Here is a 25,781-nt window from a genome sequence, read left to right on the forward strand (position 1 = left end):
ACATATACATACATATCCCGGGGAGGGATATGGATCTGGAACTTTGTGCTGTTCAGAGTTTATCGAGGGTTCTGTTACTTTGGGCTGTTCAGATTTATTTGAGGGTTCTGGAACTGCTGCTGGGGAGGCAGATCTGTACACACGTCACCTGCTGCGTGTGATTTCTGGTGCACTTTCAATGTTCCTGTTCTAGCAAAGTTCTTTCCACACTCTCCACAGATGTATGGCTTCTCTCCTGTGTGTGTTCGCATGTGATTTTTCAAGTGTTGTGAATGAGCAAATTTCTTCTCACACTGATCGCAGATATGAGGTTTCTCTCCAGTGTGTATTCGCAGGTGTGCTTTGAGTTGTTGTGAATGAGCGAATCTCTTCTCACACTGATCACAGACAAACGGCTTCTCTCCAGTGTGTGTTCTCATGTGTGATTTCAGGTGTTGTGGTTGAGTGAATTTCCTCTCACACTGATCACAGCTAAATGGCTTCTCTCCTGTGTGCGTTCGCAGGTGTTCTTTCAGGTGTTGCGAATGACCAAATTTCTTCCCACATTGATCACAGCCGTAAGGTTTCTCTCCAGTGTGCATTCTCTGGTGAACTTTCAACCTTCCTGATTCACTGAAGCTCTTCCCACACTGGTCACAACAGTACGGTTTCTCTCCTGTATGAGTCAGCTTATGTTTAATCAGGGTTCCTGACATAGCGAAACTTTTCCCACATAGATCACAGCTATAAGGCTTCTCTCCTGTGTGTGTCCTCCGATGGTTAGCCAGGGTATGTGATTCAAAGAAACTCTTCCCACAATCCGCACAGCTATAAGGCTTCTCTCCTGCATGTTGTTTTCGCTTGTGCTTTGCCAGGGATCCCGGATTGACAAAGCTCTGCCCGCACTGATCACAGACATACGGTTTCTCTCCTGTGTGCGAACGACGGTGGCTGGCCAGTAGTCCTAACTGAGAAAAGCTCTTCCCACACTTCTCACAGCTGTAGGGTTTCTCTCCAGTGTGTGTTCGCTGGTGTCGGATCAGATTGAAGGCTACGTTAAAAGTCTTCCCACATACATCACAGCTATGAGGTTTCTCTCCAGTGTGTGTTCTCAGATGAGTTGCCAGGCTTCCTGACTGAGTGAATGTCTTCCCACACTGATTACAGCTGTAAGGATTCTCTCCAGTGTGTGTTCGCTGAGTCACTTCCAACTGTCGAGGCTTCCCAGCTTCATGGCAGTCTGCAGCGTCCCCGTCACCATCAGACTGGCTGGGACTCGAGGACACGCTGCTCGATGCACTGGAGCTCATGGTTACATGTCTACCATCCTCCTGTATACCTCTGATGTCCTCTTTCAGTTGGAGTAACCAAGAATTTGAATCCTCATTTTCCCAGATTTCCTCCATGATTTGACGCCGCAGCGTGCGTTCACTGTTTTCTTTACCTTTGAACCTATCCTTGGAGCCTATTCCACAACGAACGCACAGGTAACATAAGTTGTCCTTGGTTAGAGTGTATAAACTCTGTTCCAGTCCATCCAACAGCTTGTCCCTGTTTCGACTCATGTTGTCCTGCTCATGTGGCAACAACAGCAATGCAGTCAATGGAAAGACAGCAGGAAGTCCATACACTTTAGATGACCTGCAATAAAATACAGCAGGAAGTAAATGAACTGTAAAAGACAGCAGGAAGTCCATACACTTTAGATGACCTGTAGTAGAAGGATAGTGTCAAAATATATACATCCAATACTTCGATGCTTACTGATAACACTTTACCAATTGAATATTTCCACAGCATTTCAACTTTTGATGTGAAACCAACATGCTGTTGTAATATCAATGAATGCTTTTTATGTATATTGTGTGTTTATATAACATTTATATTTAGAGGCTATTGATCTCAACACTTTACACTCTAGCCCGTAAACGGGTTGAAAATGGCAGATTAGGTCACTGATATGGGAAAACATTGGAACACAGTGGCTGTACAGTAACATTCTATACATGTCAGAGCTCAGCGCTGTATGAGATTCAACTGATAGACGCTCTAAAAACGTGAGCACCACACACAACAAGATCTCACCCACATCCCTCCTGCTAATTGGGACTTCTGTGCATTGTGTCGTCTGAGTAAGGGGAATGCTGTAGATCAAGAGGACTCGATGTGTTCTGAGATGTTAAGGATTAGAATAAATACCGCTCTGATGTCATTCATATAAGCATCTTGGAGATGCAGGGTGAAGATGGAGATGCAGGGCTGGGTTCCAAACAAGAAAACTACAAGTGCTTGCTTCAGTTCCTCAATGGCAAAGCTAGGAGAGCTTAAAAAAATTAAATAAAACTTAGATGGCTCTTTCGTTGAGTCAAAGTGCATTGAAATTACTTAGTAAGTGTGCACACATTGAAGAGGTGTGTCCACTTGGAGACACCAGTTAGTCCTCTTACTGAAACCTTTGTCATTTTGGGGTCTTAGTTGCACCTACCCTTAGCCCTTGATCCTGACTCTCAGTTGCATTACACATAAGAGTAATTGGATGAAGGCATCTTCTGTACAGGGGAGTTTTGTTAATAGCCCTGATGTTTGGTCTGAACATTAACACACAACACTTACGGTAAGGTTTCGGAAGCATAAGGACCTTATCTTTCATATCATTGAGAAATAATAAATAAACATGTTTTAAAAAAAAAAGGTTAAATTGATGCACACCTTTATAGGGTTTGTGTTCCCACACGGCCATATCTCCATGTTAAAGCAGCGTGTTTACAGAAAACAGACGGAAGACAGCGTGGACTACATGCTCTAGTTAGTTATATGCATCTCCGAACACCAGTGTGTAAACGGGAAGTGTGTAAACGGAAGCCACAAACGTAACCGGTTAAAACAGTAAGTGTGTATTTCGCATTTGTGAAATTATTTTGATGTGATATGAAAGTCGAGAGATTTATGTTTCTAGAACCGTACCGCAATTGAGCATCGATTCACATTTATATGTAGTATTTGGCTTCCAGAGCCAATTCACCCTTTAAAAACAGAAGATGTAAGGTTCTTGAACTATTGAGTAACGTTAGACTCCTTTAGTCCAATACTGAGCTACACCTACCCCTAATTGAGCGTGAATATTCTAATTATTTTCCTGAATGTATCCAGAGTATTTTAGGGTGTTATAAAGAGAGGACCATAGATAGTATTATATAAATAACATCTACTGTATTCTGTGTAGCTATGGTCTAATCATATATTCTAATATCAACCAAAAAAAAAATGTGTCTGGAGGGAACCATTTTAAGGGAACGCATCTCATTTCGTGACGTAAATTTAATCAAATCGTCTCTAGAACATTACTATATCATACGTGTATAATAAAATAACACATGTTGAGAAGCTTTGCTTGAATAAGACACAAATAAACCTTCCACTATTCTATAAAGACGCGTCCAGTAAAGTCATGTAAATTTACCGCACATATTCATTGAGTTGGCGCTGCCTATTTAACTTACAGTTAGCTAACGATAGCATGCTAACTCACCAGCAGTAAAAGGCCAAGACCAAAGTTTCCACGGGATGACCGTTACTTTCGTTGACGTTCAGATTGAATTGTCGTTGCTCTTGAGGTCAGTTTGACGATGTACTTTATAGATCGAGTGTATGAAGTATGCCCAGCACAGAACATTTGGTGAAGTATCGCCAGAGTCGGCCGGAAGCGAAGTGACATCCGCTTGCCTATGGCCACTTCTTCTTCTATGATATAATGGCGGTCCGCAAACCAACGTTAAAGGTGCATGCCGCCACCTACTGTGCTGGAGTGGGTGGTCAATCACGGTTTACAACATTTCTAAATCCTTCTACCTAACTCAGTATTTCTGAGAAAATAAAAAAGATCCTACTAACTTCTAATAGACCCTCCCCCATCCCCCAAATCCCTTCCAACCTCAATGACCCTATACTTCAATCTCTTAAACACACTTTCAACAATATAACAACACATACTCCACCGTTTCATCGACCATACACTCGAGACACAAACCATTCACATGCTTGCCAAACAGATGTAATGACAAGTTCCAAGTACAATGTCCAAAGCGCAGTCGAGCAAACAACACCTCTTCCTTTGCATCTTGGTCCACAACCTTTCTTTAGAGGGCATATAAATGCCAGCACTTGGGCTCAGAGTTCCATCTCTTCTGCCACATATCTATCAAATGGCTCTGATCTTACATTTGGCCTCACCTCTACCCAGTGGAACATTAATATCAATTATATCTAATTTCAAAACTCTTTTGGCTAACTGGTCTACAATTTCATTCCCTTCCACACCCGAATGTCCTGGGACCCAGCAGAGTCTCACTAATACACCCATTCTCTCAATTCTCCATAATAACATTAATACCACCAATAGTAGGTCACTCCTATTAGATTTACCAAATTATAAACTATTCAATACAGACAGAGATCCTGAGCATACATTGTTTTACGCCGTATATTCAAAGGCATCTCACCTGCCTCCACTAGTAAGGCACAGATACAGATGTTGATAGTCTGGTAAAATCAACTGATCATGACCTGGGGCTGTATATCCACAGCCTATTTGTCAGAAGGTGAGTGTAGCTGGTGTCACGCCCTGACCGTAGAGAGCCTTTTTATTTCTCTATTTGGTTAGGTCAGGGTGTGATTTGGGTGGGCATTCTACCTTATTGTATTTCTATGTTGGCCTGATATGGTTCCCAATCAGAGGCAGCTGTCTTTCGTTGTCTCTGATTGGGGATCATATTTAGGCAGCTTTTTCCCACTGGGTTTTTGTGGGATCTTGTTTTTGTATAGCTGCTTTGAAGCCTGCAGAACTTTACGTTCGTTTTTGCATTTTGTTGTTTTGACGGTGTTCATTTTAATAAAGGAAAGAAAATTCGCCAACCACGCTGCACCTTGGTCTCCTTCTTACGACGGACGTAACAGAAGATCCCACCAAAAACAGACCAAGCAGCGTGGACATGGGAGGAAATCCTGGATGGAGAAGGGCCCTGGACGCAGATTGGGAAGTATTGCCGTCCAAGGGAGGAGATAGAGGCAGCAAAAGAGGAACGGCGAGGCTATGAGGAATTAGCATGGCAACAACGGAAGCCCGAGAGGCAGCTCCCCCCCAAAAAATGTTGGGGGCACACGGGGAGATTGGCGGAGTCAGGGTTTAGACCTGAGCCAACTCCCTGTGCTTACCGTGGGGAGTGTGTGACCGGACCGTGTTATACGGTGATGCGCTATGTATCTCCAGTGCGCATTCATAGCCCGGTGCGCTCTGTGCCTGCGCCTTGCATTTGCCATGTTAGAGTGGGCATTCAGCCAGGACGGATTGTGCCGGCTCAGCGCTCCTGGTCTCCAGTGCGTCTCTTTGGCCCAGGATATCCTGCGCCAGCTCTACGCACGGTTTCGCCAGCACAACCCAGTGCAGCCTGTGCCAGCTCCCCGCACTTGCCGTGCGACAGGGGGTATTCAGCCAGGACGCGTTGTGCCAGCTCTATGCTCCAGACCTCCGGTCCGCCTCCACGGCCCAGGGTATCCTGCACCGGCTCTACGCACTATGCCTCTAGTGCGCCTTCACAGCCCAGTGCGTCCTGTGCCAGCTCTCCACACTTACCGAGCTAAGGTGGGTATCCAGCCAGGACGTGTTGTGCCAGCTCCACGCACCCGGCCTCCAGTGCGTCTCTCCAGCCTGGTATGCCCTGTGCCTGCTCCACGCACCCAGCCTCCAGTGATGATCCATGGCACGAAGCCTCCAGTGATGATCCATGGCCCGGAGCCTGTAGTGATGATCCATGGCACGAAGCCTCCAGTGATAATCCATGGCCCAGAGCCTCCAGTGATAATCCATGGCACAAAGCCTCCAGTGATGATCCATGGCCCGGAGCCTGTAGCAATGATCCATGGCATGGAGCCTGTAGCGAGGGAACCCTGTCCGGAGCCTCCAGCGACAGTCCCCAGTCCGGGAGCCTCCAGCGACGGTCCGCAGTCCGGAGCCTCCAGCGACGGTCCCCAGTCCGGAGCCTCCAGCGACGGTCCGTAGTCCGGAGCCTCCAGCGGCGGTCCGCAGTCCGGAGCCTCCAGCGACAGTCGGCAGTTCAAAGCCTCCAGCGGGGTTCCCAGTGCAGAGCCTCCAGCGACGATCCACGGTCCGGAGCCTCCGGTGACGATCCACGGTCCGGGTCCTCCGGCGACGATCCACGGTCCGGAGCTTTCGACGACGACCCACGAAGTAGAGTCGCCACCGAGGATGGCGGATCCGCGAGCAGAGTGGGGTCTACGTCCCGCACCGGAGCCGCCACCGAGGCTCCCCTATTGAGTCAGGTTTTGCGGCCGGAGTCCACACCTTTGGGGGGTACTGTCACGCCCTGACCGTAGAGAGCCTTTTTATTTCTCTATTTGGTTAGGTCAGGGTTTATACCTCATTGTATTTCTATGTTGGCCTGATATGGTTCCCAATCAGAGGCAGCTGTCTTTCGTTGTCTCTGATTGAGGATCATATTTAGGCAGCTTTTTCCAACAGGGTTTTTGTTGGATCTTATTTTTGTATAGCTGCTTTGAAGCCTGCAGAACTTTACGTTCGTTTTTGTATTTTGTTGTTTTGACGGTGTTCATTTTAATAAAGGAAAAACATTTTTACAACCACGCTGCACCTTTGTCTCCTTCTTACGACGGACGTAACAGCTGGTGCATGAAGTCAGGCGCAGGAGAGCAAAATGAGTGAGCAACGTACTTTACTCATAATCAAGGTAACAAATACACTTGACCAAATACAAACGGTAAATATTACGCACGGGTGAAAACAGCAACCGACAAAAAAACAGCCATCATGAACCGACATGAACATAGAAACAATCACGCACAAAAAAACATGGGGGAAACAGAGGGTTAAATACATGAACATGTAATTGGGGAATGAAAACCAGGTGTGTAGAAAACAAAGACAAAACCAATGGGAAATGAAAGGTGGATCAGTGATGGCTAGAAGACCGGCGAATGCCGCCCGAACAAGGAGAGGGACTGACTTCGGCGGAAGTTGTGACACTATTAAGGCTGAACACATCTCAAATCGACATCTAAAGAAGACTCAATAGTATCTCTTTTCTTATATACATTAACATGAGCATTTAAAATCTCACACCTGTGTTGCTAATAAAATAAAATAAAATGTTATTGGTCACATACACATGGTTAGCAGATGTTATTGCGAGTGTAGCAAAATGCTTGTGCTTCTAGTTCTGACAGTGCAGCAATATCTAACAAGTAATATCTAACAATTCCACAACAAATACCTAATACAAACAAATCTAAGTAAGGAATAAAAATATATAAATATATGGATGAGCAATGTTAGAGCGGCATAGGCAAGCTGCAATAGATAGTATAGAATACAGTATATACAAATGAGATGAGTAATGCAAGATATGTAAACATTATTAAAGTGGCATTATTAAAATGACTAGTGTTCCGTTTATTAAAGTGGCCAGTGATTTCAAGTCTGTATGTAGGTCGCAGCCTCTCTGTGCTAGTGATGGCTGTTTAACAGTCTGATGACCTTGAGATAGAAGCTGTTTTTCAGTCTCTCTGTCCCAGCTTTGATGCACCTATACTGACCTCGCCTTCTGGATGGTAGCGGGGTGAACAGGCAGTGGCTCAGGTGGTTGTTGTCCTTGATGATCTTTTTGACCTTCCTGTGACATTGGGTGCTGTAGGCGTCCTGGAGGGCAGGTAATTTGCCTTGCGGTTGTGGGCAGTGCAGTTGCCGTACCAGGCGGTGATACAGCCTGACAGGATGCTCTCAATTGTGCGTCTGTAAAAGTTTGTGAGGGTTTTAGGTGACGAGACACATTTCTTCAGCCTCCTGTCTGTGTGGGTGGACTGTCTGTGTGGGTGGACCATTTCAATTCGTCTGTGATATGTACGCCGAGGAACTTTAAACTTTCTACCTTCTCCACTGCTGTCCTCTGCTATAAACGCTGCTGACAGCACAGGCACTTTGAGTGTTGAGAACGTGAAGAGGGTGATGGTAGTGAAAAACGAAAGTAATAATGTGTCGGAAGTGGAAAGTTGTAATCATGTTTGATGCGACCACGGGGTCTCAACTACACCCTATTCGATTAACCAAGGCCGTTAAGAAAGAGATAGGGAAGTCACATTAGCCCGGTTCATTGGTAATGGTAGCCTGTTAATATTCTGTGCTGACCATGTTCAGCGAGGGAAGATTCTGAAAATGAAAACTCTCAATGGGAAGAAAATCACAAGTCATGTCCCTGGAGCTTCGGCTAGGCTGAGGTTGTGTATAACGTTAGCAGTGTGGTTAGATTTAGGTTTTAAATCTGATTTTAAGAAGAGAATTGTAGAAATATGCAGTGTTTTTGACTTTATGGCTGTGGTAACAGCCCATGCTATCTGGAATCCCTGGGACGTCCATACCACACTACAACATTGCAGTTGACATTTAAAATGGTAGTGGTTAGGTTTAAGGCTAGGGACATCCCAAGGATCCCAGATAGCACAAAGCCTATGGTTGAAAATGCATAACATGGCGCGGCTATGTCACCTACGGTGGTTGCCATACAAACACATCCACCCACACTCATCATCATTGCAGCCAACCTGATAACAAATATGTTAAACCAATGACAGTTTGTGGGTCAACTTTTATTAGTCACAAAAGACATTGACAACATTGCAATAAGGATAATGGCAGATCTGTTGCTAGAGACTGGGTTAGGATTAGGCCTAAACATTTATATAGTTTATTAGTAATAAACATTTAGGGTTAGGATTAGGCCTAAACATTTATATAGTTTATTAGTAATAAACATTTAGGGTTAGGATTAGGCCTAAACATTTATATAGTTTATTAGTAATTAACATTTTGGGTTAGGATTAGGCCTAAACATTTCTATAGTTTATTAGTAATAAACATTTAGGGTTAGGATTAGGCTTAAACATTTATGTAGTTTATTAGTAATAAACATTTAAGGTTAGGGTTTGAAATAAACATTTATACCGTTGTGCCGTGCATAAGAACAGCCCTTAGCCGTGGTATATTGGCCATATACCACACCCCCTCTGGCCTTATTGCTTAATTATAGACCTGTTCAATAGCACTACTTCAAAATAACACATTTCAAAACAGTTAATTTCACATTTAGGCAAAAAGGGTTTTCTACTAACTCAGATCTGATTCCAGATCTACTGAAGACTGCCCTCACAGATCACAGTCAAATTACAAAGCTCCAGCACAGAGATTGATGTCCTGATTAGTCAATTAATCATTCAACCATTCGATCAATAAAATAATCATTCAATATAGCCAATGAATGAGCTGGTGGAGCAGCAGAGCCACCGTGGCACTCCCAGCAGCCTGACAGGAAGCTCCTGTGGAGGGAAACAGAAGTTGAACAACACCTTAAAAATCCGTTTCTAACACGCGCGCACACACACAAACACAAACAAACAAACACACCTCTAGCAGCACGGTCATGTAGGACCTCCACCTCCACTGTGTGATTGGCTTTTCCGATACGGTTCAAAGCCATGAGGGTGTAATTCCCAGCATCCTCTCTGCTCAGGTGTGTGGGCGGGGTCAGCATCTTTCCGTCTCTCAGCCAGGTGACCGATGGGAGGGGATTGCCTCTGACATCACAAGTTAGCCCCTCCCCCGCTCGCACCTGCAGCTTGGCAGAACAGGAGAACTCAGGAGCGACTGGGGGGGGGAGAGAAAGGATACGAATCTTCAGTGAAACAACCATATTATAATCATCATCATGACCTCATAATTACATCCCATCATTTGATCCCCGTCATCTTTACAACCATCATAACCACAGTACTGATCTGTACAGATAGACATTACCAATCAAGTCACGAATCTCCAGATGGACTCACAGTGCACGGTGGTGTTGAGGCATTCTGATTCCATTACAGGAGGAGGTTGGGGTCCCTGTGGTCCCAGATCCAACATGGCTGAACAACACATCTGGGCCCTGTCATCAACACTAGTGGGGGAGAACTGCAGGGAAAAGCTCTCATTCACCGGTTCCCTAATGTCATTGTTCAGTTGTTGTGTGTATAACACTGTCTGTTCACCATTGGTAGAGACTTTGAAGAAGGTCACTCTGAGGTGCTCAATAGGAGCGGTGTTCTGAACAACACAATGCAGAGAGTACTGATGCCCCTCAACCACGGGACCAGAGTGGTTTAAATATCTGATGGATACTCTGTCTGGAAGCTCTGTGGAGGAAGGGAAACACACACGCACCATTGAAATGGACAGAGTGTGTTTCTGGTCAGTGTGTTACTAACAGGTTTCTGGTCAGTTACTAACAGGTTTCTGGTCAGTGTGTTACTAACAGGTTTCTGGTCAGTGTGTTACTAACAGGTTTCTGGTCAGTGTGTTACTAACAGGTTTCTGGTCAGTGTGTTACTAACAGGTTTCTGGTCAGTTACTAACAGGTTTCTGGTCAGTTACTAACAGGTTTCTGGTCAGTGTGTTACTAACAGGTTTCTGGTCAGTGTGTCACTAACAGGTTTCTGGTCAGTGTGTCACTAACAGGTTTCTGGTCAGTGTGTCACTAACAGGTTTCTGGTCAGTGTGTCACTAACAGGTTTCTGGTCAGTGTGTCACTAACAGGTTTCTGGTCAGTGTGTCACTAACAGGTTTCTGGTCAGTTACTAACAGGTTTCTGGTCAGTGTGTCACTAACAGGTTTCTGGTCAGTGTGTCACTAACAGGTTTCTGGTCAGTTACTAACAGGTTTCTGGTCAGTGTGTCACTAACAGGTTTCTGGTCAGTGTGTCACTAACAGGTTTCTGGTCAGTGTGTCACTAACAGGTTTCTGGTCAGTGTGTTACTAACAGGTTTCTGGTCAGTGTGTTACTAACAGGTTTCTGGTCAGTGTGTCACTAACAGGTTTCTGGTCAGTGTGTCACTAACAGGTTTCTGGTCAGTGTGTCACTAACAGGTTTCTGGTCAGTGTGTTACTAACAGGTTTCTGGTCAGTGTGTCACTAACAGGTTTCTGGTCAGTGTGTCACTAACAGGTTTCTGGTCAGTGTGTCACTAACAGGTTTCTGGTCAGTGTGTTACTAACAGGTTTCTGGTCAGTTACTAACAGGTTTCTGGTCAGTTACTAACAGGGTTCTGGTCAGTGTGTCACTAACAGGTTTCTGGTCAGTTACTAACAGGTTTCTGGTCAGTGTGTCACTAACAGGTTTCTGGTCAGTGTGTTACTAACAGGTTTCTGGTCAGTTACTAACAGGTTTCTGGTCAGTGTGTTACTAACAGGTTTCTGGTCAGTTACTAACAGGTTTCTGGTCGGTTACTAACAGGTTTCTGGTCAGTGTGTTACTAACAGGTTTCTGGTCAGTTACTAACAGGTTTCTGGTCAGTTACTAACAGGTTTCTGGTCAGTGTGTCACTAACAGGTTTCTGGTCAGTGTGTCACTAACAGGTTTCTGGTCAGTGTGTCACTAACAGGTTTCTGGTCAGTTACTAACAGGTTTCTGGTCAGTGTGTCACTAACAGGTTGTATGGTCAGTGTGTTACTAACAGGTTTCTGGTCAGTGTGTCACTAACAGGTTTCTGGTCAGTGTGTCACTAACAGGTTTCTGGTCAGTGTGTCACTAACAGGTTTCTGGTCAGTGTGTTACTAACAGGTTTCTGGTCAGTTACTAACAGGTTTCTGGTCAGTGTGTTACTAACAGGTTTCTGGTCAGTGTGTCACTAACAGGTTTCTGGTCAGTGTGTCACTAACAGGTTTCTGGTCAGTGTGTCACTAACAGGTTTCTGGTCAGTGTGTCACTAACAGGTTTCTGGTCAGTTACTAACAGGTTTCTGGTCAGTGTGTCACTAACAGGTTTCTGGTCAGTGTGTCACTAACAGGTTTCTGGTCAGTGTGTCACTAACAGGTTTCTGGTCAGTTACTAACAGGTTTCTGGTCAGTGTGTCACTAACAGGTTTCTGGTCAGTGTGTCACTAACAGGTTTCTGGTCAGTGTGTCACTAACAGGTTTCTGGTCAGTGTGTTACTAACAGGTTTCTGGTCAGTGTGTCACTAACAGGTTTCTGGTCAGTGTGTCACTAACAGGTTTCTGGTCAGTGTGTCACTAACAGGTTTCTGGTCAGTGTGTCACTAACAGGTTTCTGGTCAGTGTGTTACTAACAGGTTTCTGGTCAGTTACTAACAGGTTTCTGGTCAGTTACTAACAGGGTTCTGGTCAGTGTGTCACTAACAGGTTTCTGGTCAGTTACTAACAGGTTTCTGGTCAGTGTGTTACTAACAGGTTTCTGGTCAGTGTGTTACTAACAGGTTTCTGGTCAGTTACTAACAGGTTTCTGGTCAGTGTGTTACTAACAGGTTTCTGGTCAGTTACTAACAGGTTTCTGGTCGGTTACTAACAGGTTTCTGGTCAGTGTGTTACTAACAGGTTTCTGGTCAGTTACTAACAGGTTTCTGGTCAGTTACTAACAGGTTTCTGGTCAGTGTGTCACTAACAGGTTTCTGGTCAGTTACTAACAGGTTTCTGGTCAGTGTGTCACTAACAGGTTTCTGGTCAGTGTGTTACTAACAGGTTTCTGGTCAGTTACTAACAGGTTTCTGGTCAGTTACTAACAGGTTTCTGGTCAGTGTGTCACTAACAGGTTTCTGGTCAGTGTGTCACTAACAGGTTTCTGGTCAGTGTGTCACTAACAGGTTTCTGGTCAGTGTGTCACTAACAGGTTTCTGGTCAGTGTGTTACTAACAGGTTTCTGGTCAGTTACTAACAGGTTTCTGGTCAGTTACTAACAGGTTTCTGGTCAGTGTGTTACTAACAGGTTTCTGGTCAGTTACTAACAGGTTTCTGGTCAGTTACTAACAGGTTTCTGGTCAGTTTGTCACTAACAGGTTTCTGGTCAGTGTGTCACTAACAGGTTTCTGGTCAGTGTGTCACTAACAGGTTTCTGGTCAGTTACTAACAGGTTTCTGGTCAGTGTGTCACTAACAGGTTGTCTGGTCAGTGTGTTACTAACAGGTTTCTGGTCAGTGTGTCACTAACAGGTTTCTGGTCAGTGTGTCACTAACAGGTTTCTGGTCAGTGTGTCACTAACAGGTTTCTGGTCAGTGTGTTACTAACAGGTTTCTGGTCAGTTACTAACAGGTTTCTGGTCAGTGTGTTACTAACAGGTTTCTGGTCAGTGTGTCACTAACAGGTTTCTGGTCAGTGTGTCACTAACAGGTTTCTGGTCAGTGTGTCACTAACAGGTTTCTGGTCAGTGTGTCACTAACAGGTTTCTGGTCAGTGTGTCACTAACAGGTTTCTGGTCAGTGTGTCACTAACAGGTTTCTGGTCAGTGTGTCACTAACAGGTTTCTGGTCAGTTACTAACAGGTTTCTGGTCAGTGTGTCACTAACAGGTTTCTGGTCAGTGTGTCACTAACAGGTTTCTGGTCAGTTACTAACAGGTTTCTGGTCAGTGTGTCACTAACAGGTTTCTGGTCAGTGTGTTACTAACAGGTTTCTGGTCAGTGTGTCACTAACAGGTTTCTGGTCAGTGTGTCACTAACAGGTTTCTGGTCAGTGTGTTACTAACAGGTTTCTGGTCAGTGTGTCACTAACAGGTTTCTGGTCAGTGTGTTACTAACAGGTTTCTGGTCAGTTACTAACAGGTTTCTGGTCAGTTACTAACAGGTTTCTGGTCAGTGTGTCACTAACAGGTTTCTGGTCAGTATGTTACTAACAGGTTTCTGGTCAGTTACTAACAGGTTTCTGGTCAGTTACTAACAGGGTTCTGGTCAGTGTGTCACTAACAGGTTTCTGGTCAGTTACTAACAGGTTTCTGGTCAGTGTGTCACTAACAGGTTTCTGGTCAGTGTGTTACTAACAGGTTTCTGGTCAGTTACTAACAGGTTTCTGGTCAGTGTGTTACTAACAGGTTTCTGGTCAGTTACTAACAGGTTTCTGGTCAGTGTGTCACTAACAGGTTTCTGGTCAGTGTGTTACTAACAGGTTTCTGGTCAGTGTGTTACTAACAGGTTTCTGGTCGGTTACTAACAGGTTTCTGGTCAGTGTGTTACTAACAGGTTTCTGGTCAGTTACTAACAGGTTTCTGGTCAGTTACTAACAGGTTTCTGGTCAGTGTGTCACTAACAGGTTTCTGGTCAGTGTGTCACTAACAGGTTTCTGGTCAGTGTGTCACTAACAGGTTTCTGGTCAGTTACTAACAGGTTTCTGGTCAGTGTGTCACTAACAGGTTGTATGGTCAGTGTGTTACTAACAGGTTTCTGGTCAGTGTGTCACTAACAGGTTTCTGGTCAGTGTGTCACTAACAGGTTTCTGGTCAGTGTGTCACTAACAGGTTTCTGGTCAGTGTGTTACTAACAGGTTTCTGGTCAGTTACTAACAGGTTTCTGGTCAGTGTGTTACTAACAGGTTTCTGGTCAGTTACTAACAGGTTTCTGGTCGGTTACTAACAGGTTTCTGGTCAGTGTGTTACTAACAGGTTTCTGGTCAGTTACTAACAGGTTTCTGGTCAGTTACTAACAGGTTTCTGGTCAGTGTGTCACTAACAGGTTTCTGGTCAGTGTGTCACTAACAGGTTTCTGGTCAGTGTGTCACTAACAGGTTTCTGGTCAGTTACTAACAGGTTTCTGGTCAGTGTGTCACTAACAGGTTGTCTGGTCAGTGTGTTACTAACAGGTTTCTGGTCAGTGTGTCACTAACAGGTTTCTGGTCAGTGTGTCACTAACAGGTTTCTGGTCAGTGTGTCACTAACAGGTTTCTGGTCAGTGTGTTACTAACAGGTTTCTGGTCAGTTACTAACAGGTTTCTGGTCAGTGTGTTACTAACAGGTTTCTGGTCAGTGTGTCACTAACAGGTTTCTGGTCAGTGTGTCACTAACAGGTTTCTGGTCAGTGTGTTACTAACAGGTTTCTGGTCAGTGTGTCACTAACAGGTTTCTGGTCAGTGTGTCACTAACAGGTTTCTGGTCAGTGTGTCACTAACAGGTTTCTGGTCAGTGTGTCACTAACAGGTTTCTGGTCAGTTACTAACAGGTTTCTGGTCAGTGTGTCACTAACAGGTTTCTGGTCAGTGTGTCACTAACAGGTTTCTGGTCAGTTACTAACAGGTTTCTGGTCAGTGTGTCACTAACAGGTTTCTGGTCAGTGTGTTACTAACAGGTTTCTGGTCAGTGTGTCACTAACAGGTTTCTGGTCAGTGTGTCACTAACAGGTTTCTGGTCAGTGTGTTACTAACAGGTTTCTGGTCAGTGTGTCACTAACAGGTTTCTGGTCAGTGTGTCACTAACAGGTTTCTGGTCAGTGTGTCACTAACAGGTTTCTGGTCAGTGTGTTACTAACAGGTTTCTGGTCAGTTACTAACAGGTTTCTGGTCAGTTACTAACAGGTTTCTGGTCAGTGTGTCACTAACAGGTTTCTGGTCAGTTACTAACAGGTTTCTGGTCAGTGTGTCACTAACAGGTTTCTGGTCAGTGTGTTACTAACAGGTTTCTGGTCAGTTACTAACAGGTTTCTGGTCAGTGTGTTACTAACAGGTTTCTGGTCAGTTACTAACAGGTTTCTGGTCGGTTACTAACAGGTTTCTGGTCAGTGTGTTACTAACAGGTTTCTGGTCAGTTACTAACAGGTTTCTGGTCAGTTACTAACAGGTTTCTGGTCAGTGTGTTACTAACAGGTTTCTGGTCAGTGTGTCACTAACAGGTTTCTGGTCAGTGTGTCACTAACAGGTTTCTGGTCAGTTACTAACAGGTTTCTGGTCAGTGTGTTACTAACAGGTTGTATGGTCAGTGTGTTACTAACAGGTTTCTGGTCAGTGTGTCACTAACAGGTTTCTGGTCAGTGTGTCACTAACAGGTTTCTGGTCAGTGTGTTACTAACAGGTTTCTGGTCAGTGTGTTACTAACAGGTTTCTGGTCAGTTACTAACAGGTTTCTGGTCAGTGTGTTACTAACAGGTTTCTGGTCAGTGTGTCACTAACAGGTTTCTGGTCAGTGTGTTACTAACAGGTTTCTGGTCAGTGTGTCACTAACAGGTTTCTGGTCAGTGTGTTACTAACAGGTTTCTGGTCAGTTACTAACAGGTTTCTGGTCAGTGTGTCACTAACAGGTTTCTGGTCAGTGTGTTACTAACAGGTTTCTGGTCAGTGTGTCACTAACAGGTTTCTGGTCAGTTACTAACAGGTTTCTGGTCAGTGTGTCACTAACAGGTTTCTGGTCAGTGTGTCACTAACAGGTTTCTGGTCAGTGTGTCACTAACAGGTTTCTGGTCAGTGTGTTACTAACAGGTTTCTGGTCAGTGTGTCACTAACAGGTTTCTGGTCAGTGTGTCACTAACAGGTTTCTGGTCAGTGTGTTACTAACAGGTTTCTGGTCAGTGTGTTACTAACAGGTTTCTGGTCAGTGTGTTACTAACAGGTTTCTGGTCAGTGTGTCACTAACAGGTTTCTGGTCAGTGTGTCACTAACAGGTTTCTGGTCAGTGTGTCACTAACAGGTTTCTGGTCAGTGTGTTACTAACAGGTTTCTGGTCAGTTACTAACAGGTTTCTGGTCAGTGTGTTACTAACAGGTTTCTGGTCAGTTACTAACAGGTTTCTGGTCAGTGTGTCACTAACAGGTTTCTGGTCAGTGTGTTACTAACAGGTTTCTGGTCAGTTACTAACAGGTTTCTGGTCAGTGTGTTACTAACAGGTTTCTGGTCAGTTACTAACAGGTTTCTGGTCGGTTACTAACAGGTTTCTGGTCAGTGTGTTACTAACAGGTTTCTGGTCAGTTACTAACAGGTTTCTGGTCAGTTACTAACAGGTTTCTGGTCAGTGTGTTACTAACAGGTTTCTGGTCAGTTACTAACAGGTTTCTGGTCAGTGTGTCACTAACAGGTTTCTGGTCAGTGTGTTACTAACAGGTTTCTGGTCAGTTACTAACAGGTTTCTGGTCAGTTTACTAACAGGTTTCTGGTCAGTGTGTTACTAACAGGTTTCTGGTCAGTGTGTCACTAACAGGTTTCTGGTCAGTGTGTCACTAACAGGTTTCTGGTCAGTGTGTTACTAACAGGTTTCTGGTCAGTGTGTCACTAACAGGTTTCTGGTCAGTTACTAACAGGTTTCTGGTCAGTGTGTTACTAACAGGTTTCTGGTCAGTTACTAACAGGTTTCTGGTCAGTGTGTTACTAACAGGTTTCTGGTCAGCGTGTCACTAACAGGTTTCTGGTCAGTGTGTTACTAACAGGTTTCTGGTCAGTGTGTCACTAACAGGTTTCTGGTCAGTGTGTTACTAACAGGTTTCTGGTCAGTGTGTTACTAACAGGTTTCTGGTCAGTGTGTTACTAACAGGTTTCTGGTCAGTTATGTTTCGTTACTAACAGGGTTCTGGTCAGTGTGTCACTAACAGGTTTCTGGTCAGTTACTAACAGGTTTCTGGTCAGTGTGTCACTAACAGGTTTCTGGTCAGTGTGTTACTAACAGGTTTCTGGTCAGTTACTAACAGGTTTCTGGTCAGTGTGTTACTAACAGGTTTCTGGTCAGTTACTAACAGGTTTCTGGTCGGTTACTAACAGGTTTCTGGTCAGTATGTTACTAACAGGTTTCTGGTCAGTTACTAACAGGTTTCTGGTCAGTGTGTCACTAACAGGTTTCTGGTCAGTGTGTTACTAACAGGTTTCTGGTCAGTTACTAACAGGTTTCTGGTCAGTTACTAACAGGGTTCTGGTCAGTGTGTCACTAACAGGTTTCTGGTCAGTTACTAACAGGTTTCTGGTCAGTGTGTCACTAACAGGTTTCTGGTCAGTGTGTTACTAACAGGTTTCTGGTCAGTTACTAACAGGTTTCTGGTCAGTGTGTTACTAACAGGTTTCTGGTCAGTTACTAACAGGTTTCTGGTCGGTTACTAACAGGTTTCTGGTCAGTGTGTTACTAACAGGTTTCTGGTCAGTTACTAACAGGTTTCTGGTCAGTTACTAACAGGTTTCTGGTCAGTGTGTCACTAACAGGTTTCTGGTCAGTGTGTCACTAACAGGTTTCTGGTCAGTGTGTCACTAACAGGTTTCTGGTCAGTTACTAACAGGTTTCTGGTCAGTGTGTCACTAACAGGTTGTATGGTCAGTGTGTTACTAACAGGTTTCTGGTCAGTGTGTCACTAACAGGTTTCTGGTCAGTGTGTCACTAACAGGTTTCTGGTCAGTGTGTCACTAACAGGTTTCTGGTCAGTGTGTTACTAACAGGTTTCTGGTCAGTTACTAACAGGTTTCTGGTCAGTGTGTTACTAACAGGTTTCTGGTCAGTGTGTCACTAACAGGTTTCTGGTCAGTGTGTCACTAACAGGTTTCTGGTCAGTGTGTCACTAACAGGTTTCTGGTCAGTGTGTCACTAACAGGTTTCTGGTCAGTGTGTCACTAACAGGTTTCTGGTCAGTGTGTCACTAACAGGTTTCTGGTCAGTGTGTTACTAACAGGTTTCTGGTCAGTGTGTCACTAACAGGTTTCTGGTCAGTGTGTCACTAACAGGTTTCTGGTCAGTTACTAACAGGTTTCTGGTCAGTGTGTCACTAACAGGTTTCTGGTCAGTGTGTTACTAACAGGTTTCTGGTCAGTGTGTCACTAACAGGTTTCTGGTCAGTGTGTCACTAACAGGTTTCTGGTCAGTGTGTCACTAACAGGTTTCTGGTCAGTGTGTTACTAACAGGGTTCTGGTCAGTGTGTCACTAACAGGTTTCTGGTCAGTGTGTCACTAACAGGTTTCTGGTCAGTGTGTCACTAACAGGTTTCTGGTCAGTGTGTCACTAACAGGTTTCTGGTCAGTGTGTTACTAACAGGTTTCTGGTCAGTTACTAACAGGTTTCTGGTCAGTTACTAACAGGGTTCTGGTCAGTGTGTCACTAACAGGTTTCTGGTCAGTTACTAACAGGTTTCTGGTCAGTTACTAACAGGTTTCTGGTCAGTGTGTCACTAACAGGTTTCTGGTCAGTGTGTCACTAACAGGTTTCTGGTCAGTGTGTTACTAACAGGTTTCTGGTCAGTTACTAACAGGTTTCTGGTCAGTTACTAACAGGTTTCTGGTCAGTGTGTCACTAACAGGTTTCTGGTCAGTTACTAACAGGTTTCTGGTCAGTGTGTCACTAACAGGTTTCTGGTCAGTGTGTTACTAACAGGTTTCTGGTCAGTTACTAACAGGTTTCTGGTCAGTTACTAACAGGTTTCTGGTCAGTGTGTTACTAACAGGTTTCTGGTCAGTGTGTTACTAACAGGTTTCTGGTCAGTGTGTCACTAACAGGTTTCTGGTCAGTGTGTCACTAACAGGTTTCTGGTCAGTTACTAACAGGTTTCTGGTCAGTGTGTCACTAACAGGTTTCTGGTCAGTTACTAACAGGTTTCTGGTCAGTGTGTCACTAACAGGTTTCTGGTCAGCGTGTCACTAACAGGTTTCTGGTCAGTGTGTTACTAACAGGTTTCTGGTCAGTGTGTCACTAACAGGTTTCTGGTCAGTGTGTCACTAACAGGTTTCTGGTCAGTGTGTCACTAACAGGTTTCTGGTCAGTGTGTTACTAACAGGTTTCTGGTCAGTTACTAACAGGTTTCTGGTCAGTTACTAACAGGGTTCTGGTCAGTGTGTCACTAACAGGTTTCTGGTCAGTTACTAACAGGTTTCTGGTCAGTGTGTCACTAACAGGTTTCTGGTCAGTGTGTTACTAACAGGTTTCTGGTCAGTTACTAACAGGTTTCTGGTCAGTGTGTTACTAACAGGTTTCTGGTCAGTTACTAACAGGTTTCTGGTCGGTTACTAACAGGTTTCTGGTCAGTGTGTTACTAACAGGTTTCTGGTCAGTTACTAACAGGTTTCTGGTCAGTTACTAACAGGTTTCTGGTCAGTGTGTCACTAACAGGTTTCTGGTCAGTGTGTCACTAACAGGTTTCTGGTCAGTGTGTCACTAACAGGTTTCTGGTCAGTTACTAACAGGTTTCTGGTCAGTGTGTCACTAACAGGTTTCTGGTCAGTGTGTTACTAACAGGTTTCTGGTCAGTGTGTCACTAACAGGTTTCTGGTCAGTGTGTCACTAACAGGTTTCTGGTCAGTGTGTCACTAACAGGTTTCTGGTCAGTGTGTCACTAACAGGTTTCTGGTCAGTGTGTTACTAACAGGTTTCTGGTCAGTTACTAACAGGTTTCTGGTCAGTTACTAACAGGGTTCTGGTCAGTGTGTCACTAACAGGTTTCTGGTCAGTTACTAACAGGTTTCTGGTCAGTTACTAACAGGTTTCTGGTCAGTGTGTCACTAACAGGTTTCTGGTCAGTGTGTCACTAACAGGTTTCTGGTCAGTGTGTTACTAACAGGTTTCTGGTCAGTTACTAACAGGTTTCTGGTCAGTTACTAACAGGTTTCTGGTCAGTGTGTCACTAACAGGTTTCTGGTCAGTTACTAACAGGTTTCTGGTCAGTGTGTCACTAACAGGTTTCTGGTCAGTGTGTTACTAACAGGTTTCTGGTCAGTTACTAACAGGTTTCTGGTCAGTTACTAACAGGTTTCTGGTCAGTGTGTTACTAACAGGTTTCTGGTCAGTGTGTCACTAACAGGTTTCTGGTCAGTGTGTTACTAACAGGTTTCTGGTCAGTGTGTCACTAACAGGTTTCTGGTCAGTTACTAACAGGTTTCTGGTCAGTGTGTCACTAACAGGTTTCTGGTCAGTTACTAACAGGTTTCTGGTCAGTGTGTCACTAACAGGTTTCTGGTCAGCGTGTCACTAACAGGTTTCTGGTCAGTGTGTCACTAACAGGTTTCTGGTCAGTGTGTTACTAACAGGTTTCTGGTCAGTGTGTTACTAACAGGTTTCTGGTCAGTTACTAACAGGTTTCTGGTCAGTGTGTCACTAACAGGTTTCTGGTCAGTGTGTTACTAACAGGTTTCTGGTCAGTTACTAACAGGTTTCTGGTCAGTGTGTTACTAACAGGTTTCTGGTCAGTTACTAACAGGTTTCTGGTCGGTTACTAACAGGTTTCTGGTCAGTGTGTTACTAACAGGTTTCTGGTCAGTTACTAACAGGTTTCTGGTCAGTTTACTAACAGGTTTCTGGTCAGTGTGTCACTAACAGGTTTCTGGTCAGTGTGTCACTAACAGGTTTCTGGTCAGTGTGTCACTAACAGGTTTCTGGTCAGTTACTAACAGGTTTCTGGTCAGTGTGTCACTAACAGGTTGTATGGTCAGTGTGTTACTAACAGGTTTCTGGTCAGTGTGTCACTAACAGGTTTCTGGTCAGTGTGTCACTAACAGGTTTCTGGTCAGTGTGTCACTAACAGGTTTCTGGTCAGTGTGTTACTAACAGGTTTCTGGTCAGTTACTAACAGGTTTCTGGTCAGTGTGTTACTAACAGGTTTCTGGTCAGTGTGTTACTAACAGGTTTCTGGTCAGTGTGTCACTAACAGGTTTCTGGTCAGTGTGTCACTAACAGGTTTCTGGTCAGTGTGTCACTAACAGGTTTCTGGTCAGTGTGTCACTAACAGGTTTCTGGTCAGTGTGTCACTAACAGGTTTCTGGTCAGTGTGTCACTAACAGGTTTCTGGTCAGTTACTAACAGGTTTCTGGTCAGTGTGTCACTAACAGGTTTCTGGTCAGTGTGTCACTAACAGGTTTCTGGTCAGTTACTAACAGGTTTCTGGTCAGTGTGTCACTAACAGGTTTCTGGTCAGTGTGTTACTAACAGGTTTCTGGTCAGTGTGTCACTAACAGGTTTCTGGTCAGTGTGTCACTAACAGGTTTCTGGTCAGTGTGTTACTAACAGGGTTCTGGTCAGTGTGTCACTAACAGGTTTCTGGTCAGTGTGTCACTAACAGGTTTCTGGTCAGTGTGTCACTAACAGGTTTCTGGTCAGTGTGTCACTAACAGGTTTCTGGTCAGTGTGTTACTAACAGGTTTCTGGTCAGTTACTAACAGGTTTCTGGTCAGTTACTAACAGGGTTCTGGTCAGTGTGTCACTAACAGGTTTCTGGTCAGTTACTAACAGGTTTCTGGTCAGTTACTAACAGGTTTCTGGTCAGTGTGTCACTAACAGGTTTCTGGTCAATGTGTCACTAACAGGTTTCTGGTCAGTGTGTTACTAACAGGTTTCTGGTCAGTTACTAACAGGTTTCTGGTCAGTTACTAACAGGGTTCTGGTCAGTGTGTCACTAACAGGTTTCTGGTCAGTTACTAACAGGTTTCTGGTCAGTGTGTCACTAACAGGTTTCTGGTCAGTGTGTTACTAACAGGTTTCTGGTCAGTTACTAACAGGTTTCTGGTCAGTGTGTTACTAACAGGTTTCTGGTCAGTTACTAACAGGTTTCTGGTCGGTTACTAACAGGTTTCTGGTCAGTGTGTTACTAACAGGTTTCTGGTCAGTTACTAACAGGTTTCTGGTCAGTTACTAACAGGTTTCTGGTCAGTGTGTCACTAACAGGTTTCTGGTCAGTTACTAACAGGTTTCTGGTCAGTGTGTCACTAACAGGTTTCTGGTCAGTGTGTTACTAACAGGTTTCTGGTCAGTTACTAACAGGTTTCTGGTCAGTTACTAACAGGTTTCTGGTCAGTGTGTCACTAACAGGTTTCTGGTCAGTGTGTCACTAACAGGTTTCTGGTCAGTTACTAACAGGTTTCTGGTCAGTTACTAACAGGTTTCTGGTCAGTGTGTCACTAACAGGTTTCTGGTCAGTGTGTCACTAACAGGTTTCTGGTCAGTGTGTCACTAACAGGTTGTATGGTCAGTGTGTCACTAACAGGTTTCTGGTCAGTGTGTTACTAACAGGTTTCTGGTCAGTTACTAACAGGTTTCTGGTCAGTTACTAACAGGTTTCTGGTCAGTGTGTCACTAACAGGTTTCTGGTCAGTGTGTTACTAACAGGTTTCTGGTCAGTGTGTCACTAACAGGTTGTATGGTCAGTGTGTCACTAACAGGTTTCTGGTCAGTGTGTTACTAACAGGTTTCTGGTCAGTGTGTCACTAACAGGTTGTATGGTCAGTGTGTCACTAACAGGTTTCTGGTCAGTGTGTCACTAACAGGTTTCTGGTCAGTGTGTCACTAACAGGTTTCTGGTCAGTGTGTCACTAACAGGTTTCTGGTCAGTGTGTCACTAACAGGTTTCTGGTCAGTGTGTCACTAACAGGTTTCTGGTCAGTGTGTTACTAACAGGTTTCTGGTCAGGGTGTCACTAGCAGGTTTCTGCACAGACAAAAGATACTGGGAGACACAAGAGAGTCAGAGAGCAAACATAAGAGGGAAGTTACTCACTGTAAACAGTAACATTCAACACTCTGACACACTGGCCTCCCTCCTCAGACATCTCAAAGCATTGAGGCTTTATATTCCAGTCAGTCAGGCTGTCTACTCTCCAAGTCAGCTCTTTCACCCCAGGTCTAAAGACCTGAGATTCTCCCTGGCTCGTCACCCAGCCCATAGAGGTGACCGTATCGGAGGTGCAGTAGCCCGAAGCAGGGGCTCCATACTTCACCACCAGCCCTGCAGGACTGACCACCAGGGAACAGGACTCACACACGCCTGGAGAGAGAGACGGACGGGGGAGGGAGGGAGGGGACAGATATTATGTCTGTGAGTGGAGAGCTTGGAGTGAGAGACGGACGGGGGGAGGGAGGGAGGGGACAGATATTATGTCTGTGAGTGGAGAGCCTGGAGTGAGAGACGGACGGGGGGAGGGAGGGAGGGGACAGATATTATGTCTGTGAGTGGAGAGCCTGGAGTGAGAGACGGACGGGGGGAGGGAGGGAGGGGACAGATATTATGTCTGTGAGTGGAGAGCCTGGAAGTGTCAGGAAACCAACGTCTTAACAATTACGCAAATAGGAAACTCCGTCTTGGTCCGAGGGTGACACTGATTTTGAAGTCAGGGCTACCTCATCAAAACAGCATAAGTCCAACTCACCTCTGGTACAGAAGCACGACTTCACATTTTTAGAGAGAGAGAGAGAGAGAGAGAGAGAGAGAGAGAGAGAGAGAGAGAGAGAGAGAGAGAGAGAGAGAGAGAGAGAGAGAGAGAGAGAGAGAGAGAGAGAGAGAGAGAGAGAGAGAGAGAGAGAGAGAGAGAGAGAGAGAGAGAGAGAGAAAGGGAGGTGACCTCACCGTTGTCATTGATAGAGAATGCTGACGACGCCAACATCCAAACACAGCAACAGCACACGCATGCACACACACACACTTCATTTCCAAAAATGAGGAGAGGAAAGGAGTTCCTGACAGGAAGGAAGGAGTCCCTGACCTAGCCAATCACCTTACTGTGACCGTTTTTCAGCCAATTACCTCATTCCTCTCTATGAACATTGTTCAGTGGTCCTCTGGGATATTATGATCTCATTTACTTTCACTGACATAGGGAAATCATGTACAGTCATGATAGCACTGTGTGTCTGAATGTGTGTGTGTGTGTATTTGTTCAACCGCCGTCTCTATCTCTCTCAACCTCAATCTTAGTGTAATATAATCCTAAACATACGTGACATTAGACATCTGAAATCAAGTTTCAAAGTTTATTCGCCACGTGCAAAGCATACAGCAGCTGTAAAACAGTACAGTGAAATTCTTACCTTGAGAGCTCTTTCCCATCAATGCAGTGATAATAATAATGATAATAATACTAATGATATAGATAATAATAGAAAATAGAATTTCAAAAAATACAAGAAGTATGATATATGTTATTTTTTTTAAACAATTGTTTCCTGGTGATCTAATTGTCACTGTTCTAAAGACTAAATCTCTTTCATGATCTAGTGCTCTGTATCACGCGTCTCTCCCTCATTTTCTCTCTCTCTCTCACACACACACACACACACACACACACACACACACACACACACACACACACACACACACACACACACACACACACACACACACACACACTCACCTGGCTTCAGAAGGAGGAGGAGGAGGAGGAGGAGAGTGTGTGTGTGCATGCTGTGTCTGTTTCTTCACTGAGAGATCAGTAGCTGCACATGCTCCCCTCAGAGTTCTCTTAGTAACTGAGACGAAGATAGCTGATCTCCTCCGATGTGTGTGTGTCCAGCTCATTGTCCCTTTTCTTTAGTCTTTTGGGTTTGTCCTGTGACCAACCTGGGTGTTCCTACTGTTCTGACTACGACCGCGTTCCAAAAATGACACCCTATTCCCTATATAGTGCACTACTTTTAACCAGAGTCCTATGGCCAATGGCACCCTATTCCCTATATAGTGCACTACTTTGGTGCACTACTTAGGGCGCAGGGTGACATTCAGGACGCATGACCTGTGAGAGGAAGTTAGGGAGGAGAGAGTGCTAGTCTAAACACAATGTGGCTTAAGAAGGGTGGGCAGTACACACACCATTTACAGCACACAGTACATACACACTAAAGTATCAGATACTATGTCTGCTAATGAGTTGAATAGTAGGAGAAGGCTACACACAATCACACTAAAGTATCAGATACTATGTGTGGTATGTGCTGCTTTGCGTGATGTATTGTTGTCTCTACCTTCTTGCCCTTTGTGCTGTTGTCTGTGCCCAACAATGTTTGTACCCTGTTTTGTGCTGCTACTATGTTGTGTTTCTACCATGTTGTTGTCATGTCTTGCTGCCATGCTATGCTGTCGTCTTAGGTCTCTTTAGGTAGTGTTGTGTTGTCTCTTGTCATGATGTGTGTTTTTGTCCAATATTTTTATGTAATTTATTTTTAATTTCAACCCCCATCCCCCCAGGAGGCCTTTTGCCTTTTGTTAGGCCGTCATTGTAAATAAGAATTTGTTCTTAATTAACTGACTTGCCTAGTTAAATAAA

At 44.5% G+C, this 25,781-nt stretch overlaps 2 protein-coding genes across 2 annotated transcripts; both read right to left on the minus strand.

The window, feature by feature from the left end:
- On the minus strand, positions 1-3,697 carry LOC106564070 (zinc finger protein 883-like). The gene is made up of 2 exons (XM_014130050.2): positions 3,509-3,697; positions 1-1,620 (listed from the first exon to the last, which is right to left on the minus strand). Exon 2 carries the CDS (start codon positions 1,542-1,544, stop codon positions 75-77), a length of 1,470 nt encoding a protein of 489 aa, XP_013985525.2. The 5' UTR covers positions 1,545-1,620; positions 3,509-3,697; the 3' UTR covers positions 1-74.
- A 4,948-nt stretch (positions 3,698-8,645) lies between these two features.
- On the minus strand, positions 8,646-25,493 carry LOC106564074 (vascular cell adhesion protein 1). Its single transcript, XM_014130058.2, has 5 exons — positions 24,873-25,493; positions 23,243-23,509; positions 9,889-10,233; positions 9,467-9,706; positions 8,646-9,378 (listed from the first exon to the last, which is right to left on the minus strand). The coding sequence occupies exons 1-5, from the start codon at positions 24,919-24,921 to the stop codon at positions 9,305-9,307; spliced, it is 975 nt and encodes a 324-aa protein (XP_013985533.2). The 5' UTR covers positions 24,922-25,493; the 3' UTR covers positions 8,646-9,304.
- Positions 25,494-25,781: the final 288 nt, after the last annotated feature.

The sequence above is a fragment of the Salmo salar genome, chromosome ssa12, assembly GCF_905237065.1.
Source record: "Salmo salar chromosome ssa12, Ssal_v3.1, whole genome shotgun sequence".
Taxonomy (NCBI): Eukaryota; Metazoa; Chordata; class Actinopteri; order Salmoniformes; family Salmonidae; genus Salmo; species Salmo salar.

Bases quoted from the DNA above. Each gene is read 5' to 3' on its own strand.
- LOC106564070 (XM_014130050.2), bottom strand. From the start codon at position 1,544: ATGAGTCGAAACAGGGACAAGCTGTTGGATGGACTGGAACAGAGTTTA.
- LOC106564074 (XM_014130058.2), bottom strand. From the start codon at position 24,921: ATGCACACACACACTCTCCTCCTCCTCCTCCTCCTCCTTCTGAAGCCA. The intron at 9,707-9,888 runs GTGAGTCCATCT...TCCCCCCCCCAG, and splicing joins CCTCAACACCACCGTGCACT to TCGCTCCTGAGTTCTCCTGT. The intron at 9,379-9,466 runs GTGTGTTTGTTT...TTCCCTCCACAG, and splicing joins ACATGACCGTGCTGCTAGAG to GAGCTTCCTGTCAGGCTGCT.